Here is a 22,185-nt window from a genome sequence, read left to right as displayed (position 1 = left end):
CAACCACTGATCGTTTTACTGTCTCCATAGTTTTGCCTTTTCATCATGCAGTTGGAATCAAACAGATTGGCTAATTTCACTTAGTGATATGCATTTAAGCTTCTTCCTCTATGTCTTTTCATGGCTTGATAGCTCATCTCCTTTTACTGCTAAATAATATTACTTTGTCTAGATGTACCACACTTAATTTATCTGTTCATCTCCTAAAGGATATCTTGGTTGCTTCCAAGTTTGGGCAATTATGAATAAAGCTGCTATAAACATCTGTGTGAAGGTATTTGTGTGGACATAAGTTGTAAACTCCTTGGGGTAAAAACTGAGGAGTGCAATTGCTGGATTGTATGGAAGGATATGTTTAGTTTTATAAGAAACTGCCAAACTGCCATCCAAAGTGGCTGTACTGTTCTGCATTTTCACTGGCAATGTTTGAGAGTTCCTGTTGCTTCCCATGCTCTCCAGCATTGGGTGTTGTCAGTGACCAGATTTCAACTGTTCTAATAGGTGTGTAATGGTATCTGATTGTTTTAATTCACATTTCCCTGATGACATATGATGTGGAGCATTTTTCCATATGCTTATTTGACCTCTGTATATCTTCTTTGGTGAGGTGTCTTTGGTCTATTTTTTAATTTTTTTTTCTTGTTGAGTTCTTTGCATATTTTGGATAACAATCCTTTATCAGATGCATCTTTTGAAAATATTTTTTTCCCAATCTGTGGCTTGTCTTCTCATTCTCTTGACATTGTCTTTCACAGAGCTTAATAACACTTTTGAAAGAAAAAATAATGTTACTAACCCCACTCCCCTCTCCTTTTTCTTTTCTTCTTTTTTTTTTTTTTCTTTAAAAAATAGTCTTCAAGGGGTGTCTGGCTTGCTCAATTGGTAGAGCATGCAACTCTTAATCTCAGGCTAGTGAGTTCAAGCCCCACACTGGGTGTGGAGCCTACTTAATAAAAAAACAGCCTTGGAAAGTGACTTTCTGAAAACCATTTCTTGGGCATATTACTATATCCCCCCTATTATCTCAATCCTATCTTTAAAAAACATTACTTCCAAAATATAAAAACTATAGATTTTAAAACACTTTATCAATTTATAAAAATATGGCAGTTAAATTGAGACCCCCATTTTATTTTAGTATCCTTATAGCCTCAAATGATAAAACGTACAGCTTTTTAACTTTTTACACATTTAGCCTATTCACTTAAACATTTTACCTCACTGGGTAACTTACACTTACACATTTATTTTTTAAACAGAAGTACTGAAAAAAAAAGATGTCTATGCCTTGGAAATTTTGTATTTTTATAGTTTTGCTTAGAAAGTTCTCTTTTCAACTGTACACGTGACTATCTTCTGAAAACTGATTTTTACTCCACAATATTTTACCATATGTTTGCCCAAATTAGGGCTCCAAGGCAAAAGCTTTTTAGAAGATTCGTATCTCAGTTTGGTAAACAGTCTATTTTCTTGTTTGTTTATTTGATTGTTTTGTCCTCAGCAGCCCTCTCCTCTCCTTTTTAAGTCTACGCATGCCTGGAGAGTAAACTCAGAGAACATTTAGGACTCTCCTCTCACATACTGTTTAAAAGCTAAACATGTACCCAGTTTTTGCCCAGAAAGTCCCCGATGCTCAATCTAGCAAGCATGGCAATGTTCTGTCCCATCCTGAATATTACCGTACCATGTGAGAAGACTGGAGACATCCCAGGACACCTGGCTGTCGTTCCTTCCCCTGGCTCCTCCCTATGGGATTTGGCTCATTTTGTGATCTCTGTGACAATTTCTACCCCTTTGGGTAGAGTGTTAAAGAGACACCAAGCAACTGGATCTCAGGCCAACAGATCCTCAGCTTTAACCTTATCTAGTTACTCATTGGTCCAAACTGAAAGGAGTTGAAGGGCAGGCCAAAAGATGTCACTGATATGACAACCTCTTCCTCCAAACTTCGCTTAGAGACCCAAGAGTCTCATGTAACTGATTAGCCCATCCCCTTCTACATATTTTCCAGTCACCATTGCCTCATTTTTAAAATGCTTCAAAATCCGTTCTTTGTGCAGTGCCTGTTTGAGGTGCGATGGGGTTGGTGCTTCCCAATTGCCGACACAGTTGTACGCTCTCAGGTGTATTACCGGTTGGTGGAAAGAGAACATGTGCACATCTTACACACATCGTAAAGTTTGTTGGTTTATTTAGTGAAAGATCCAAAAAATGCCCTGAAGTGATCTGACGACTGGAGCAGATGCTGAATATTCACCACAGCACTCCACCTCCCCCAACCTGGGGAGGGGGTCGCAGTGGCCATAAGACGATGTGCAAGGCGGAGTCTTGCTGAATCTAAGAGATGTAATTCTCTGCTGTTCCACAGTGTTTCTAAACCTGGGACTTGTATCACTAGTTAAAAAGAATTGATATGAACAGTCTAAACTGAATCTAGGAAGAGAATGCAATCCCATACCCAGTGAAGAAAAACACTGTCCATTTCCTTAGACCCTTCTTCCTCCTCAACTCCAGAGGAGCTAAAACCAGAAGAAGGACAGGTAGGAGATGTGGAGGAGTAGATTTCCCACCTTATGCCTGCACACGCAAGCATGCACGCACACGCACACGCACAAGTACCAATGCCCTGAACCATAGTTCATGCTCAAGCCGAGGTGGAAGGGGAAAGCAAAGTCCAAACAGAGGAAGAAACAGTTTCTCCTGCAGATTCACTTAAGCCTGCCTCTGCAAGACAGTGTCCTCATAGTGTCTTACCGTGGTATCACCCCCACCTTGGTGTTTCTAACCAGGAGGCTTTGTTTTTCAGGGTTGTGTTCGATTACTCAATAGTGTTATTGGGTAATATGCCTGCTCCGTGATGTTCCATTAAAGGGGTCAGGATTTAAAAAATTAAGAATTCCCACACCTGATATTTATCCAAAGGATACAAAAATAGTGATTCGAAGGGTTACATGCACCCCAATGTTTATAGCAGCCATGTCCACAATAGCCAAACTATGGAAAGAGCCCAGATGTTCATCAACAGATGAATGGATAGAGAAGATGTAGTATATATATACAATGGACTACTACTCAGCCATCACACAATGAAATCGTGCCATTTGCAATGATGTGGATGGAACTAGAGTGTATGATGCTAAGTGAAATAAACCAGTCAGAGAAAGACAAATACCATATGATTTCACTCATATGTGGAATTTAAGAAACAAAACAGATGAAAAAAGGGGAAGGGAAGGAACAATAAAATAAGATAAAAACAGACGGAGGCAAAACCATAAGAGACTCTTAACTATAGAAAACAAACCGAAGATTGCTGGAGGGGAGGTGGATTGGGGGGGGATGGGGTAATCGGGTGATGGGCATTAAGTAGGGCATGTGATGTAATGAGCACTGGGTGTTACATGCAGCTGATGAATCACTAAGTTCTACCCCTGAACCAAATAATACAGTATATGTTAACAAAATTGAATTTAAATTTAAAAAATAAAAAATATAAATAAAAAGAATCCCCACACCTGAAACTAATGTAACATTGTATGTCAACTCTACTTCAAATAAAAAAAGATAATAAATTTTTAAACTTTAAAAATAAGTAAGAATTCTGATGCCAAAAAAAATCTGTCTCTGAAGAGCAGTAATTTTGAGTAAAAATGACTGAGGGTCAAATCCTGACTCTGCAGTGGAAACTTGAGCAAGATAAATAATATCCTAAACTTCAGTTTCCTCATCTGTGAAGTGAGAACAACACACATAATTAATATAATGTTAACAATACAACATTGTTATGAAGATTAGGTGAGCTGATACATTGGAAGCTCTTGGCCCAGTGTCTGGCATATAGGAAGCACCCCAAGAGTCTGAGATCATAGTCTTATCATTATAATTTTATGTACGATGTAAAATTCTGAAATACAGATCCATGTACATACATCTTTGACCATAATTGCAATTAATTCTTCATGATAGATTCCTAGAAGGATAATACTTAGGTCCAAGGATCTGAACATATTGGATGATAATCCTGTTTTGTCAGAGTTACCCAGAAAAGGCAATTCAACAGTTTGCTTCACTTGACTACCAGGAAATTCTCGAGCTCTGGAAGTTAAATTCTTAAATTTAGTTGGCAGATTACAAACTTAACTAAATTTATGTATATTTATGTTAAAATCTAGTGCTCTTTAAGATCTCTTTGTGATAGGTCATTAGCAAGATAGAGAAAATAAAATGAAAAGTTTCCCTATTTATGGTAAACCCAACAGTCCCAGAAGTGAAAGTGGTTTAGGAGACTATGCCCCTGGCTTCCTGCAACCCTTTGAGTGCATTCATTCCTTGGCGTTCCTTTCTAACACCTGCCACTTTAAATCCCTCGCTTTGCATTGCCATTGGACTTTTAGATTCCCTCCTTATCTTTGACCTTTTTATTTAAGGATGTGACTTTTAACTAACCTTTGGCCTGTGGGTCAGCAGTTAAGCTGTCCATTCTCCCAGACTCCTTTCATCTTTGGCTTTTTAAGGACAAAGCCAGTTGTGCATAACTTACACATATTTTGGCCATCTCAAGCCATTCTTAGGTGGTGAAACCTCCAAAAGCAGGTGCTGCCAGGGGGCACGTTGAATAGAAATGGGGAGAAACAAACTGTTCAGAAGTGCATTAGACTTTGGGTTTCTCAGGAAGACTCACCTTGTTCAAGTTTCATTTCTATGTCCTCTTTTAGGGGAGGCTAGAGCATTATTCTTAACAGAGGCAGTCTTGATACAGTTCTCTCATTTTGAAAGTGAGGTCTCTTGCAGAGCTGTTGTGAGGAGTAAATGTTAGAAACCATCCCTTTCCTTGAGGAGATCTTAGCTCGGGGGGGACAGAATATACACAGACCTCTGTAACCTAGAGTAGAGGAAGTAAGGGTCACGAAGCACAAAAGGGGATTCTAAAAAAGGAAAGTTTTGATTGAATGGTGGAAATCTAGGAGGACTCCAGGTAAGAGATGGTGTTTAAGAGGAGTTAAGCTTTGTGAAGGAGTGGTGTTTAAGATCAGTCATGAAGTATGGTAGTGAGTGGAATTTGGTGCAGGTGGAGGGGTGAGTAGAATGAGAGAGAATGGGAACATTCATGCATGCAGGTGGAATCACAAGAGAAAAGTCAGAAGTATTAAGAAGTGGAACATGTCTGGGGACCATCGAGTGAGATCGTTTCATTAGCATGTACAATATATTTAGGGGATTGTGGAAGATACAAGGAAGGATCAGGCTGCAGAGTGCCTGGAGTAAGGCATTTGTCTCAGTCTGGTGGTTAAGACACTGAATGTTTAATAGCTAGGGAGTGATCTGCCCCCAGCTGTGGTTTGAGAAGGACGGTGAGCAAGCTGTGTGTAAGGTGAAATGAAGAGAGAGCCAGAGGTAGAGAGAGAGAAAGAGAGAGGAGAGAAAGACTAACCAGGGGATGCTAGATTTTTTCCTAGACTAAGGACAATGGTAGGGGAGGGGTCAAAGCCAGAACAGTGACTGTGAGGATAGAGAGAACGGGTGGAAAAGCTTAGTAAATTTGTGAAATTCTTTTTTTTAAGAATAATTTCTTTTCTTAAATAATTTATTTGCAATAAATTAATAGTTAAATAGCAAATTCAATGGATAAAAACTCACAAAACATATCAACAAAAGAATCTTTGGTTAATACATCTAATCACATTCTATAAAGCACAAGAAATCAATTTCAATAAAAAGGCATATGAAGATTACTGAATGCTGTTGAAAAGAGATGAGCATAACAATAAGGTGCTTATCCGTTTTCAATCCTAAAAAACTTGGAGGCTGAACAGGGCTGAAGAAATGTTGGCCACAGGGTCAGGAAATCAGGCACCGTGTCCTGGGTTTCCAGGAATTGTCCATTCTGGAAAGTCACTTCATATCATTTGACCTATTTTCTCCTCTGCCAATCTCATGATCTATATAAATCAATGGCCTGTTTATACCTGGTTTCTGGAAGTTTCTAGTGGTGTCCATAGCAGATCAAACATTTTTTTTTCAAATAACAGAGTAGCATAGATGATATATTCCATCTAAACTTTTCTGTTGGGTTCAAATAATCCCTAAAGAGATGTACCATCAGTGAACTCCAATGTGTTTTAGTGGAAAATTCTTACTACTATACTTACTACTACTACCAAGGAAGACCACAGAGTAATTTTTGAATTAGCTTCCAGTCTCATAGGTAACTTGCCAAAGGTTTTGATCCATGTGTACCTACAATTCCTTTTGACAGTCACTCTAACCCCACACAACTTGACATACCAAAATCTAAGCTTGCAAAATAATTTAAGACGTAAATTACATCAAATAATATTTTTAAATGTTTATTCGCTTATCAATGGAATTTCTTGCAGGGTTCCTTTAAATCATTATGCCTCTCCTATAGTTTAATGATAACTCAATCTCCTCATGACTTCTCAGGAGCACTCTCGTTCACTTCAGTGGAAGGGCCCTCTGTACTCAACAGACATGGCCCCAACTGCAGAAAAGGGCACTCATTCTGAGAAGAGCAGTAAAATCCTGCATTCAGGCAAAGAGGTCCTCTGTGCCCTCCTCAGCAACATGTTAATAGGAAGCTAATATAAAAACACTGTCAAAGTGTCATTTTGATTTAATGCCAGATGAGAGAGTAAGTAATGTTGTTCAATTGACAACTGTCATCAAATCTTTGATATATACTATCCGCTGGTAGTTTGGGGACAAATTTAAGTCCACATAACCTCATGAGCAAGAAATGCACATTTGGAGGAAGTCCCTTGGTCTCTGTGCATATGTGTTTCCCTGGACTATTCTGGGTCCATAGGGAAGTGTAGAGAATGCAGTTTAAAGAAAGGACCTTGAAGGAGAACATATTGCTTCGGATAAATGCATTGGGCTATGAGCGTGAATGCTGTGTAGGTGTTAATGACATTACAACCTTGTTATTTGGAGGGGAATGAGATTTTAGGGGAGCCTCATCCAGCTTTTTTCTTTTTTCTTTTCTTTTTTTTTTTTTTTAAAGATTTTATTTATTTATTTGACAGAGATAGAGACAGCCAGCCAGAGAGGGAACACAAGCAGGGGGAGTGGGAGAGGAAGAAGCAGGCTCATAGCAGAGGAGCCTGATGTGGGCTCGATCCCATAACGCCGGGATCACGCCCTGAGCCGAAGGCAGACGCTTAACTGCTGTGCCACCCAGTCGCACCTACCAAGTTTTTTTCTGATCACCAAACCAAAGAGGCTCATTTCAACCTCCCATAAATCAACATCTTATTTCTAGAGTAACAGGAAATTTAAATTCCTCTATTGTGTATACACTGGAAACCTGTAATTGCAAATCCATCAATTTCCTACCTGTGGTTCCGAGGGTTTTAAAACCAATGTACTGTCAAGAACTTAGGGAAATAAAATGTCCCAGAGACAATCAAATAACATTATTTGTATTCTGGGCTCAGCTATGGGATTCATCCTTGAATCCATCTTTGAATCCAATCATCAGGGGGGAACGTGGTTATGAGTAGTTCCGCCAGATCACACTGTTTCATTGACTAGTGGGTACCACCCCTCCCAGCTAAGATTGAGCTAATGCTCCATAGCGAGGAAGACAAATTACAAATTCATTAATTCATTAAAGTCTGGTATTACATTCCTATTGTCTACTCTAGATCTTTTGTTTAAACTAAGCTCTCTGTTAAATGAGTCGTTAAATGGTAATGTTTGGATTTTCATAATTATATTTGAATTTTACAGGTCTTAAATCAGCAGGAACTCAGGCTGAATTAAAAGTGTTAATGCCTGACATGTGCAACTAGGGGTTAAATAACCTATTTTAGCTACCTGTCTTTCATAAGAAAACTATGAACTCTAATTCTTAAATTATCAAGTCTTTTCCTCTCACAGATATAATCCACCATTTGGCTTTAGAGATAACATAGATATAAATGGCTCAATGCAGGTAACACTTCATATTTCCACAGGGATAAAAGATGCAGAGCTCTTCCACATGTATCTGCTGTGTTCCTGTAATCCTCACGTGTCAGGAGGGTCTTTTCCCCTCAAGTTTCCACAAGTCTCCAGGTTGGTTTCTGTAAGGGCTCTCTTCACATTTATCAACCTTATTTTGTTCACCCCCGATCACATATACCTCATTTATCAAAACAAACTGTAAAGTATGTTCTGAGGGAAGCATTTTCTACTCATCCATCTGAGATCTGTTATGGGAAAACTCCTTCCTTGTCATTGAAATCATACTGAGTAAAACAGTGATTTCCAAACCTGTTTTTAATCTATGCTTCCCCCCCCCCCAAACAACATCTTATGCAGATCCTGGATACATAAAACAGAGGCAGGCTGCCTGAAGCTCCGGGGTGGCGGACTCCAAAGCCATCTTCCTCATGGCCCCTGGCTGGCTCCCTGCAGCTGTCCCTGAGCCCCCTCCTGTGAAGCTTAAATGCATGCCTCACAAATTATTCATCCCGTTGACATTGGAACATGCAAAAGGCTGCTGACAGCCAGTAGCTTCTGAGCGAGTGCTCCCTGGGTGATGACAGCCAGAGCCCCACTATGCAATGCTGTGGCTTGGGTCAAGTGAAGGAACCTGGTAGTCACCGAGTAGAGTCCTGTCCGGCAGGTGGGATCCTTGGGGGAAGAGTCCCAGAATGTTTCCCTGAGAAGCCACTCCTGTTTGCTGCAGGGTTTGCTCCCCCAAGACCTTGACCAAGAAGTTGATGTACCTCATTGCCAGGCGAAGCGTCTCATTTTTACTCAGCTTTTTGTCTGGAGGGTGAGTGGGGATGAGCTTCCTCAGCTTGGCAAAGGCACTGTTGACATTCTGCTGCCTCCACCGCTCCCTGGTATTTGTGAAGATCTTCCTGGTCATGTTTGAGCTCCTGAGACAGGAAAGAGAAAGGGCCCTAAGGGCCAATACCTTGTAAGAGATGGTGGGTAGCGCATGTCCTGCCATGAATTTGAGATGCAGGTTTTAGGAAACTCCATGTCCTCATTTTTAGGTTTTTTTGAGTCTTCATTTTTCTCTTTTACAAGATTTTACTTATTTATTTGAGAGAGAGAGCGTGAGCACAAGAAGGGGGAGGGTCAGAGGGAGAAGCAGACTCCCTGCTGAGTAGGGAGCCCAATGTGGGGCTCAATCCCAGGACCCTGGGATCATGATCTGAGCCAAAGGCAGACGCTTAACTGACTGAGCCACCCAGGCGCCCCTGAGTCTTCCTTTTGATAAGAGAAGAAAGGACAGGGTAAGAACAATACCCTTCAGCCTTTTCCTCCCTAGCTATTTCCAAGTGCCCGTTGCAAGCTTTTTTTATTCCAGTATCTCCACTACTTCTTTTACCAGCAACTCTTCCTAATTGTTCAGAATCAGGCATGGTATAGGATTTAGTACTTGTGCAGATAAAATATATATTTAGCCAATAGGGAATTAAATATGGATTCTCAAAAAATAAAAACTGTAATCGTAGGTTTCACTAGTAAGATTCATCAGGGGGAATGAAGACGATAGCACAGCTCCCCTCTTAGCTGGCAGCCCTCACCTGGAGGGTTGGGTCTCACCATGCAAGACATAAAATAGCCGACCTGGACCACATTTACAGGAGGATGAACAGAGTGATGAAGAGTCTTGAAACTCTGTTGTATGAAAAACAGAAGTGGGGATATTTGGCACGACAAGAAGAAAAGACAAGGGGGAGGTGGGGGTGGCAATTTGCCATGGATGTTACAGAAGATATGCAGGCCTCCACAAGCCTGCACTTAGGTGACCTTTCCAACCCCAGGAGAGCTGATTATCACCATCTCCTGCCAAATCTTCCTTTGCCATTTTTAACTCTTAGAGGCATGGGCCCCTTCTGCCAGGCAGCTTGGACTAACATGCATTAATGGGAACATAGATGATACATCAGTGAACAAAGCTCTCTGTGATCTCAGCGCGTGGCAGACGTTGAGAACCACTGCTCTACTCTGGAAATAGGAACCTCTCATCCCTATGGAAACTGTGATAAGGAAGCAGTAGACTCACCAGATCCCTGCAATCCTGGAGGCAGGTACAGCAGGAGGCCAGCCTAGGGGAAAAGCCACCTTCTCCCTCAGAGGGTGTGTGTTCTGGTCACGGCACCAAACACCAACCAGCTGCGAGGTGCTGCCTAAGTCACTTCACCAACCTGAGCCTCAGTTCCTCAGCTATACAATGGGCGTAATTATACCATCCTTTCCTCACAGTTTGTTGTAAGGATTAAATGGAATACTGCATGTAAAAGCATTCTGTGAACTATAAACCAAGGAACATAAGAGCAAACAGCACCTTTGCTTTGAGCCAGCCATTGTTTCTCATGCATTAACTCACGCTACGTACATATGCATATGTTGGTTGTAGTGACAGTATTGTAGACGCTGCTGGGACTGGCAGAGGCTGCTGGCATATTCCGGAAGTCATTTCACCACACTGTGTGCTGGTATCTCTGCCCTTCGGTAGGAACCAAATGACGATCTCAGTTAATTAGAACAAGCCATGCTGTTACCTTCAAGCCCTGACTCTTCAGGGATCAGTCTCCAATGGAAGCATCTGCATGGTGAGTAAGGACACAGACTTTGGAGCCAGAACCCTGGTTTGGCTTTTGGTTCTGCTCCTCAGCGGTGTGACCCTGAGCAATCTACTTCAACTCTCTGTGTACCAAATGCCTCATAAGTAAAGGAGGATTCAGGGTATTACTTGTAAGGACACGTAAAATGATCCACGTAAACCACTTTAGCAAAGTGCTTGGCACACAGTAAGTGGTCAATAAATATTAAATAATTACAATTATTATCTCTACAAATAAAACAGGGAAAAGTAAATGTTCATTCCAACTTAGCATTTTTTTCCCCTAATGAAGCAGCTACAGTGCAGTAGAAAGGTCTGAGCTTGTTTTGTGTTTTTGTTTGCTCTGCTCTATATGTCATTTATGTGTGTGTGGATACACAGCAAACCATCTGGAAGGATTCAGGCCAAACTGTTGATAGTGGTTCCTTGGGGAAGGACAGGCGGGATGGGGGAAGATAGAAAAAGGAGACGGGTACATTTTATTTGATATAGTGGGGTAATATTTTACATTTTCGTAACAAGAAAGGATTCATATATTATTTGCTTCATAATAGACAAAAACTAAGAACATTTATGGGTCTTAATGTGGAAGGACCTGGCTGTAAATCTCAGCTCCCAATTTCTTAGTTATATGATTCTGAAAAAATCAGTTAATTTCTTTAAGCCTCTATTTCTTCTCTGGAAAATGGAAATAAAGCCATCATCTGAGTCCTTGTAAGGATTAAATAATACATTCTGTAAAGTATTTAAATACATAAGTGAGACACTATGTGCCTGCTACATAGGTGCTTAATAAATACAAGGATTCTCTTCCCTATACAGATGGGAAGGGTCATTACTTCAAAGAATAGCATTTTTCAATCATCTGTATGGCTCCAGGACATTTGCCCATCCCCATTCTTGTTGCCTTTCCTGCTTCTGTCTGGGTTGGAGACAGACGGCTGTGCTGAGAACCCAGTGGTAAGGGGAAGGCATGGCCGCCCAAGCTCACTGGCTGGCTTCAGGCTCCCTCCATCAGCCACTTGGGTCTCTGCAGAGATACTCTTAGTAGGACCCATGATCCAATTACCATCATGTGCACTCCAAGCTTACATAACAACACTTACTGACCATATGTGTCAGACACTGTGCTGGGCAGCTGGATCCTGAGGAAACCATGCCTTGCGAATGGAGAGAGAAGCCCAGAGGCTGTAGGAGCAGAGAAGCAGCACCCAACCCAGGATTCTAGGGGCCTTCAAGGCATTCCATGTATCCTTCCAAACTGAAGGGGGTGGACTAGGTGATCCCAAGGGCCTCTTCCTGCTCTAAAATGCCACAGTCCCTGCCTATTGCCTTTGATCTCGCTTAACTCATTTCTAAATAACCTAGTGTTTCATCTACAATGAAAAATTTGAGTGTCCTCAGAACTGTAACCAACTACAACTAACATAGGGCAGTTTGAACCTAAATCAAGGGATTTTAAGATAGAAAGAAAAGTATCCAGTTTTGCTTACACTAAGGCTGACTGCTTTGCAGCCAGGACTGTGAGAGCAAACCTACTTTCAAGCTTCTCTTGTCAAAAGAGGGTTTAGCTCACTCACTAAGTCAACTCTAGTCCCTTGGGGGGGGGGGCGTCTTTTTCAAGCTGGAAGAAAAAGATTAAGCAGGATAAACTAACTGGTGTTCTCTTCTAAGAGGGCTCAATCCTATTGTGTTAGAAGCAGACAGAGGAAATAAGGAGAGGAAAAGATAGGCTTCAGAAATGTAGCCTGCCATCCTAGAAGGAGCTTAATAATGCCTTGTTGATTTATCCTCAAGGGTGTTACTCTCCTCCACAGGGGGAAATAGAAATCAGTTCTTTAACAAGCTGGGAAAATTCAAAGTAGCGGTCACTGGGAAATTACTAACATACTCATTAAATCAAAGGAAAATTGCACTTAGTGCTTTTCCAGTTGTAAGGACTGATTACTGCTAAGCTTGATTTCAGAATAATTTAAGAGCTTAAAAAATACACCAGATGCCACAGAATCAGAAAACATCTGATAAATGTCAAAACAGAGGTAAAACATGTTGTCCCGGGTCACACGGGGAGTCAGTGGCGCAGCCAGTGTCCCACGCCTCTGTACTGATGCATCCTTGTCACCACTGACTCCTGGTGGGTCAGGGCACATAACCTTTTTGCACCATGGATTCTTCTGGCGGTCTGGGGAAGCCGAGGGAAGGACTCTATCCCAGAACAATGATTTGAAATAGAGTAAAAAGCCTTTGGTTCCCTCCTCAAAATAATTATTTTAAATGCATGAACTGAAATACATAAGACACATAAAAATCACCAATTATAATTAATAATTATTAAAATAATTTTAAAATGAAATATAGTAATAATGTGCTTTGCTTTTAACATATTAAATTATTTATTACCATAATTTCTACACAGTGATGTGTAATCAAAATATCTGCAACAGCCGTGAGATGAAGGTATTTATGACTTTTGTTGGTGATTTCACCACCAGTACTACTTTTCATTACCCACATTTGCAAATGAAGTTTACTGGAAATAAAGATGTAATGTTATTCTCATCCAAATATATAGAACCCTTGATTTCGAGTTACATGCTTCTGGTTGGGTGGGTGTCACAGACCTGGGGTTAGGAATGCCGAGGCAGGAGGAATGTGATCGTAAATATAATAGGAATATAGGTGTGCACAAACCTCTATTATACCACTGAAGGTAACAAGTTACCAGGGAGAAGAACGACAATTATGCCCCTACAGAAAGTGACCAATGTCCCCACTAGGGATTGCTGCTTTTTTCTGACAGTGGTTTCTGGACACAGAGCCTGGGACAACAAGAAAGGGTACAGCACAGGCTCACGGCTAACATTCCTGTGGGGGCCTGTCCCTAGCATTCAGACTCATATGGCTCTTTGTTCATAAGACTAAATTTCTTCTCCTCATTTGGTCATGTGTATTTGTCTCTTCTTTCATCTTTTTCTTGAAAATAAGGGAAAACAGACTCCAGACAGAGAGTGATAAAGGTGGCTTATAGAGTTGGGTTAGGGGAAGGTGCCTAACTTTCAACACTGGGCATAGTTTTGCCTTTTGAAATCATTATAGAAGTAACACATGCTCATCCAAGAAACAAACAAACAAAGAAGCAGCACACAAGGGCATAAAGTAAAGAATAAAAGGCTGTCTCTTCAATCTTACTCCCCAGCAGTAGCCAGCTTGCTGTGCATAAATATGATATAGATCCTTTATACAGAATACCTATATCCTTTAAAAATCAGAACACACGCTATTATGCAAATTACTTTTCTTATTGGACAACTCTGCATGTTGATGTTCTAAATAAATACATTGACCTTAAGCAACAGTCTTCAGGTGGGCACCCCGCACTCTGGGAGAGCTGCTGTCCCACCTGCGCCTCATTGCCTGACGCACCTGAACACCCCGCCCACCCCGCCCAGCCTGAAGCCTTGCCCACTTCACTTCCCGACCTTTGCCTTTCCCTTTTTATAACCGTCGCTCCCCCTAGCCTTAATAGGGCGTCCAGGAAGCATCTCGCGCTCAAGTTTCGCACCTCTCAGGTGCGGGGGAGTAGCTCACCTGGACGCAGAAGCTACCCAAATGGCCCTCAGAGGTGCTGCGGGGTGTCTTCGGCATCGCGTATCAAGGTGAAGTGGCCAGGCCAACACGCACAAGGGCATCGCTTTGCTCCCCCGGAGTCGCGCCACCACCCCTACCCCTCGGGAACCTCCCAGGTCTTCTCACTGAGTCGACTTGGTAGCTGCTACCAAGTCGCCTCCACACCTCTGTCCTCCCGGGCGGGTGAGGCACGAACTCCGGGGCTGCGCGGGAGACCCGCTAGCCCACGAGCCCGGCCCCGGCGGTACCCGCGTCCCCCCAGGGTCGACGCACCTCCTCGCCAAGAGCCGGGGACCGCGCCGTCGTTGTCGCCGTCGCTGGCCGTGTGCGCCCTCGCCTGGACGCCGCGCTTCCGCCGCTGCCTTTATAGGACACGGCCCTTTGTCTCCGGGACCCACGGGGCCCCTTCCCGCCCGGGATTCCCGCCCGTCCCTCCCCACTCCCTGCGTCCCCGCTTCCCAGGCCCCCGACCCAGGCCCACTGGATCAGGTTTTCTGGGGGTGGGATCCGAAATCTGCATTTTTACTAAGTATTCCAGGGGATGAAGATGCACAGCGAAGTGTAGCAGTCACTGCACTGGGCAGACACCCTGATTTATGCATCTCAGGGTCTACGGGGCCCAGCACACAGCTTGATTATTTCAGTGGCCTTCTACTTGGTCTTTCTGCTTCTATACTTTCTCTTTCTGTCTGCTATCCAGCATCACTCCGAAGAATCCTATGAAAATCCAGCTCTGATTCCTGTCACTTCCTATTCAAAACCCTTAGGCGGCTCTCCATTTCACTCGGAGTTAACTTGAAGTCTTCACAATGGCCCCTAAGATACACTTTATCTGACCTGTCTGTTCCTTCTCTTCCTGTGGTTTAGTCAACTGTAGTAGCCATTCTGACCTTTGCTGTTTCAGGAACACACCAAACACCTTCCTGCCTCAGGGCCTTTGCACTGTTCTCTCTGCCTGAAACACTCTGCCTCCAAGTTATCCACATACTTCCCCCTCCTTTCATTCATTCCACCGTTATTACTGTGCACCTACTATAGCCCACCCTGTTCAGGGGCAGGGAGACAACTTCAAACAAAACGGACACAAACCCCTGCCCTCAGGGAGCTGACATTCTTCAGGTCTTTGGTCAAATGTCACCTTCTCATGACGATTCTCTGAGAACATCTAAAATTGCACCTCCACACATATAAGGACTCTTCATCCTCCCGCCCTGCTTTATTCTCTCTTTAGTGCTCATCCCCATTTAGTAATATTTTACTTATTTATTTTGTCTCCTCCCAACCCCAGTGAATAGACATTCATCAAACACTGGTTGATTAACGAATGGATAAGTAATGAATTTCTAGACATCACATTCTCTGAAGGACCCAGCATACGATTTGGTATGATAAATTCACAATGCATTACAGCTTAGTGGGTAAGAATAAAGGACTCTGGAGTTGCGTTACCCTGGTTGAAATCCCTGGTCTACGCCATTTATGCGAGCCTAGGCCAATTATGTAACTTCTCCCTGCCTCAGTCTCCTCAACTGGAAAATAGGGACAATGATAGGATTGTAAGGACAACTACCGGCTCCCTTCCTTGGGAGAGGATTATATAGCCCCACCCATTGCCATATGACTGACAGTGCCTCCCTGTAGGGGGTGGGAGAGGACTTCCCCGCCCACGGCCAGGCTTGGGCATGTGACTTGCATCAGCCAATGGAATATGAGCAGACCTGCCCTCTGTGGTGGTGGAGTGGGAGCCTTAAGAGGAATTCCTAGTTGGGCTGTCGTGAGAAGTTATGTTTCGGGTTGCTCTTTCAGCCTGAAAGCCATAGAACAAATCCATAACCAACCACAGTCCTCATGTAACATGAGTGAGAGGTAAATCTTTGCTGTTGTAAGCCACTGAGACTTTGGGGTTGTTTGACCCCTCCTCAAAAAAAAAAAAAATATGGTTCTTTTTATAAATAAGAAAAGCTGTTGCATGAATTGCTAGAGTCTCAGGAGACAAGAATGTGAAGAAAATGCTACATCTGCCTTCAAGGAGTTCACAGCCTTTGGGAGGGAGAGGCATGACACAAATGACTAAATACAAGACAGTCCTGAGTGCCAGAGAGTGTGAACTTGGAACTGGGGAGTCACAAGATTCTAGCTGGAGATTCAGAGATTGCTTGTGGGAGGGATGGCATTTAAACCAGGCCCTTAGGCAGGTCTGCCCCTGATGTTTGTGGGATCCCGGACAAAGGTACATATGGAGAGTCTTGACCAGTCTCCATTCTTTTCCCACTGCCCAGCTCTGTTCTGCTCTGTGAAGGGCCTCGTGTATATGATGTGGACTCCCAGCCCACATGGACCTAAGGAAGAGCCCTGTGAAGGCTCTGAAAATGGGCTCAGGGCCATTGGAGCAGAAATTCTGGGGTCCTAGATACCTAAAGTGTGGTCTAAATCCAGGGGTCCTGGATACCCAGAATGTGATCTAGAATGTGGGAAGTGGGCCCCAGATGGGTACTGGAGGAGGGCTAGTACAGGGCCATCTAAAGCACATCTAAAAAGGCAGGGGTCTCAGTTGCCTGGGTACCTGGGTGGAAGGGTGGGAAAGACTGCAGGAATTATATGAGTAGGAGTAGAGGGGAAGACAGTCCATGTGAAGCCGACTGTGTGGATTGAAGATGGGAGTGATATATTTAGATTTATAGGTTACAAGGCTCATTCTGGTGGCAATGCAAAAGATGGATTGGATTAATTGGTCAACTTGTGCACAAACGGGGCCTTCAGAAATACAACTTGGTATTTCCAGCAAACATCCCCAATGTGTCCTCTTTCTGCCCTTCTGTCTTCTCTGTGTGCTGTGGAAGGGGAACTGTGGCCTCTCAGTGCCCAGGCTTTTCTACCATGCCCTGTTATATCACAATTCTGATAGACCTCAGGTTATTTTTTAAACCAAGGACCTATACTATCCTTCATCTTAGCCAAAAACCTGTGAGGGAATATATGTGCTTAATGGCATACTCTGTGATTGTAAAAAAAAAAGAATTGTGGCAACAAGGCACAATGATGCAAAATGAGACAAGAAGCTGTAAGTGGGATCTGTGCACAGCTGGCCACGAGCTTCAGAGAAAGGGGCACCACTGTGCTGGGACACAGGGACCAGGGTCAACATCAGTTTTCTTCTCAAAACTGTCCTACTCATTATTGTTACCTTTGTCGTTTTGAAAACGGGGAGACATTTTGGGGCACGGTGCCACTAGCAGTGATTCTTCAGATGATGGGCCCTCTCCCATCCCAGTCTCCCTGTGCCCAGGGTTAGGGGCTAGGTCCGGGTCCCCCAGGGGAAAGGGGTTGAAGGAGGAATTTACATAATCCGATTATTGGGGGATTAAGTTTGGGCAGCTAAACGCCTCTGTGTGCTTGAGCTAAAACCCTTACTATTCATGGCTCTCACTGCCCCCTGGAGAGACTGCACCTGCGGGCTCCTGGCAAGGGAAGGGCAGGTCGCTAGGACAGCCTGGTTCTACTGGCTTAATTGATCTGTCTGGATTAGCCTGTGAATACTGGACCTCTAGTCCTATGTGCAGAATTTGTCAGCTTTAGGAGAGACCAAACCTTAGGTTTTCAGAAGGGAATTCTGTCAGCCCAGGTGGTTGTGGGCCAAGGTCATTTTGGCTGGAGGTCAAGCATCAGTCTTATTTATCCAATCTTAAAACTCCTTCCTCCCCTCTCATTCTTAACTCCCTTCCCAATCCCCAATTTTGCATTTCCAGGCCCCAATCCATCCATCCATCTCTCCATTCATCCATCCATCCATCCATCCATCCATCCATCCATCCATCCCTTCTTCCATCCACCTATTGTGAATGCAGCCATCAATTTATTCATCACATAAATTAGCTGGTTCTTGATAGTTAATAGAATTCACTAGTAAATCCTTTTAGGTAGGTTTTCTTCCTTCAAGTGTTAATTTTGGTACTTTGACATATAAACTTTGACATTGTCAGAAACATTAAGTGTTATATACATCTATTCGATGATTTTATATATATATATATATATATATGGGGGGCACCTGGAGGGCTCAGTCTGTTAAGCGTCTGCCTTCGGCTCAGGTCACGATCTCAGGGTCCTGGGATCGAGCCCTGCATCATTGGGCTCCCTGCTCAGTGAGGAGCCTGCTTCACCTTCTCCTTCTGCCTCTGCTCCTGCTCATGCTCTTTCTCTCAAATAAATAAATAAAATCTTTTAAAAAAATTTTAAAAAATCTGTATTTGTGTTGTCTTTCACAGTCCTCACGTTATGTGTTCTCTCTCTTCTTGATTAGCACTGCGGAAGCTTATACATTTTATTGTTCTTTTTGAAAACTACCTCTGTGTTCCAGCATTTTTATGATTTTCTAATGTATTAATGTCTACTCTATCTTTATTAAATCTGCTCTTTCTCATTTGCTTATGTTTATTTTGTTCTCTCTCCATCTCCCATTCTTGGATTGAATGTTTATTTTATTAATTTTCAGGCTATGAATTTCTTTTTGATATACCTTGGGGGTCGTTCTGTGTTTCCATTTATACTATCGTTGTCATTAGTTCCTAACATCTGCTGTTTAATTTCTCTTTTTGAAAGTATTTTAAAAATTTCTTTATTGTTGTATTTTTGGCAACAATTTGCTATTAATTTCTAATTTCATTGTGGTATAGTCAAAGATATGCTCTGCATAATTTTGCTTTGGGATATTTATTGAGAGCTTCTCTTTGGTAAAATATATGATCAACTGTTTTAAATGATCCATAAGCAATAGAAAAGGAGGTAAATATCCTGTTTGAAAAATAAAATGTTTTTATATGCATCCATTAAATCAATCCTTCACATCCTTCCTGGGAGTTTTGGTCTGTTTTAATCTGTTTGACAGAGTTGTAAGAAAATCTCCCTCTGCTGCTTCATGTCTGTTCCTTCCTTTCAGTTTTTCTAGCAGTGCTTGCTTTAGATCTTTGTATTTTAAGATACAATGCATTTGACGCATGAAGATCATGGAAGTTTTATTGATTTAGAGAATAAACCCCATATCAATATAAAAATGGCCCTCTTTGCCTTGCTTTTTGTCATGAATTTTATACTATGACAACCTACTCCGCATTTTCCAAGTAAGACTGTGCTTGTTCTTTTACAGTTAATTTGTAGGTGTGTGGGTGTGACTCTTGGTCATAGGTTTTATCTTTCTGTGAAACTTTATTTGGTAAATTAAAATTCCTTTGACTCTGGTGTTTTAAAGGAGCCCCATCACCATGGTGAATTCTTCAAAGCAAATCTCATTCTGGTTTACTTGCTCATTGGCTTGCCTGCTATACACTGTAAATGTCAAGAGGGCAAGGACTTAGCTTCGTTAATCACAAAACCCCACAAACTGTGTTCACTGCACATAAAAGCTGCACGATAAGACATTTGTTGAATGAATGTAAGACAGCGCTGACTCATTTCTCCAAACAGCTGCTTCCAGCTTGCCCCACTTTCTGTCCCAAGACAAATAGCTTGTTTCTATGAAACGAATGCTTTCAAGTCCATGGGAGGGGTTTTGGTGATTGTTTTTTTTAAAGAGAAGAGAAGAACATTCTGGCTGCTGTACACAGGGCGGCGAGAAAAGATGTGAGGAGACTAGCTAGCAGGCTGTGACAGGACAGCGGATGCTGCTTGACCTAGGGGGTGATATCAAGCACCAGTTGGGGCTTAGGTGCCAAATTCTCTATCCCATTATTTAGCACTGGGTACCAGGTGTCATGCAAGGCATTACATCCAATTTTTCCATTTAATATGAGAAATTATATATTTTGATTATAAAATGACATAACAAGTTATCATCCTCAACAAAACAAAATATTGTTCCCAAACAAGTGAAATACTAAAAAGTATGCCCGAAGAAGCAAGATTTCACATGCAGCTGACTGTTTTACTAGTGGTCCTTAGACAAACATCTTTCCAGAGCCAGCAGAGGCTGTAAATTCTCATGGACATTAATGTCACTCCATTCACAGGACCCATAGAGCCACTTAGTGATTAGCTCAGCTCCTCTGAAGCTCTTCCTGCCTCCCCTTCTCTAACCTCCTGCAAATAAAAAATTAATAAAACAAGCAGCTGCAGAGGAGAGCAGGTGATGTAGGAAACCAGGGCATCTGGAAGGAGAAATAAGCTGACATGGCCCACGTTTCTACTGGAGCGCTGGGGAGGGTGCTGGCTGAGTGAGAGCTTTGGTTTTCTCTCATAAGGAAAGAGAGATTTGGCTGCTCTATCATCATTTTTGGACTTCCCTGAGGTCATTCCCTAGTCATGACAGGGAAGGAAAGATGCTAGAATCTGCAAACCAGAGTCTCTGATGTACACTGGTCTCATGGCTCTGGACATACAGATAGAAACAATCAAGGAAAAAATGGTGTTGATTTAGAAGGAAACAAACCTGCTGTCCATTGGGTTTTTCCCCTGCAGCAGACAGTGACTTTAGATGACAAAGGAAGAGAAACAATATCACTCTGTAAACAAAGTTATCCTTACTTAGAGGATAGCCAGAGCCTGCCACCAGACATCCTGCATTTTGGAAGACGCCAACATTGCATCTCAGGGATGATCCTCCCCTGGATCCAGATGTAAGGCCCTGTTTGAATAAAGAAGAGGGGAAGGGTGAGTGATCCATCTACAATCAGATTTGCAAAGATTTCCTGCACTGTTGTAACACTCTCTTCTTGATGCCTTTTCTTATTTCCTCTGTTTCTCTGTCTGCTGTCTAATCCTGCGCCTTGCCTGGGTTAAGTACGATGCTAAGGTTTCCGGTTCTGATTGCAAGTAGATGAATTTATTAATTGCTTTACAGGCCCATGCTGCTTCGTTGCCTTCCCAGTTAAACTGGCTACTTATTTAAGAAACAAAAAGCTGATGGAATTGCCAAAAACAAACAAACAAACAAACAAACAAACAAACATATTTTACCCCTCTGAGGCTGTTTTCTATAACATGGGAATAACAAACACTCACGGATGTGCTATGAACAAAGTGGGATAAAGTACCAAGCAATGCCAAGTGGGTAACAGCTAAGAGCAGGCCTTTCCCATGGCTGCAAAGGCAGATGGACTGGTGTTTGAATCCTTGCTCCCACACTACTCTCCCAGTCGCAATTTTCTCAGCTGTGAATTGGAAACCTCAGCTTCATGATTTATTGTGAAGATTCAGTGAATGATTTGGAGTCAATGCTTAAAAACGGTGAGAACAGGCATCTAATAAAAATCATAGTTGCTCCATCAGCAGTTGTGTTTTCATTTTTATTGCCAGAAAAACTCTATCCAAAAGCTAAATGGAGAGTCTGAACACATGCCTCTAATATCCTTTCATTTGCCCAACCCAGCCATCCTGGCTCCCACTTTTCTCCTTCCAGTTGCTTTGGGTCCTGTGCTGCTAAGCAGAATTTATTTCCTTCAAGTATTTGAAGCAAACAGATCCCAGAGCTTGATATCAAAGAGGGGAAAGAAAAGCTTCTCTGGAGCATCAGGCTCTCTCTTACAATTAATTGCCACTCTCCAGCTCCCGAGACCCAGCACCCCTTGGTAACACCCAGACACACACACAGACACATGTATTTCCCTCAGGACACCTGGTGTTGAGGACTGTCCAGAGCAAATGTTGACCATTGCAACAGAAAGCGGGGCACATAAGTGCCTCAAGTGAGTGGGCTTTTCTTCCCATAGTTACAACAAGAGGGACGCACAGCCCTGGGTGTGCCCAGCTGCTGAACTCTCAAGACCAGGCTGGTTTGGCCTTCACTCTGTAGCCCTGGAGCAGAGAGTGCTACTTCTAGCCAATAACCCCAAGGGCAGTGGGAAAGCAAGAGGGGTGGGGGTGAGCAGAACCAGGTACTGGAGAAAAGAAAGAGGAGGTGTGTGACTCCCCTTCTCCTCTTTATATTCTCTGGTCTTTGTCTAAGAGACATGACTCATCAAATGGGTCCCCTAGAT

At 42.7% G+C, this 22,185-nt stretch overlaps 1 protein-coding gene across 4 annotated transcripts in view; it reads right to left on the bottom strand.

Annotated features, from left to right (window-relative positions):
* Positions 1–8,265: 8,265 nt before the first annotated feature.
* The window catches only part of FKTN (fukutin), a 77,143-nt gene continuing 63,223 nt past the window's right edge, over positions 8,266–22,185 (bottom strand). For 3 of the 4 annotated variants that reach the window (XM_008707910.2, XM_008707920.1, XM_008707922.1), the window contains 2 exons: positions 20,735–20,834; positions 8,266–8,915 (listed from right to left, as the gene is read on the bottom strand). In XM_008707910.2, coding sequence (XP_008706132.1) covers positions 8,564–8,915; positions 20,735–20,834 — 452 coding nt within the window. In that variant the 3' untranslated portion in view covers positions 8,266–8,563. Of the gene's footprint in view, positions 8,916–20,723; positions 20,835–22,185 lie in introns of those variants that run through there. The other variant, XM_008707918.2, reaches the window with a different exon arrangement.

This window comes from Ursus maritimus, unplaced genomic scaffold, assembly GCF_017311325.1.
Source record: "Ursus maritimus isolate PB19 unplaced genomic scaffold, ASM1731132v1 scaffold_17, whole genome shotgun sequence".
Classification (NCBI taxonomy): Eukaryota; Metazoa; Chordata; class Mammalia; order Carnivora; family Ursidae; genus Ursus; species Ursus maritimus.
The sequence above is the reverse complement of the archived record's forward strand: the minus strand, read 5'-3'. Positions and strand labels throughout refer to the sequence as shown.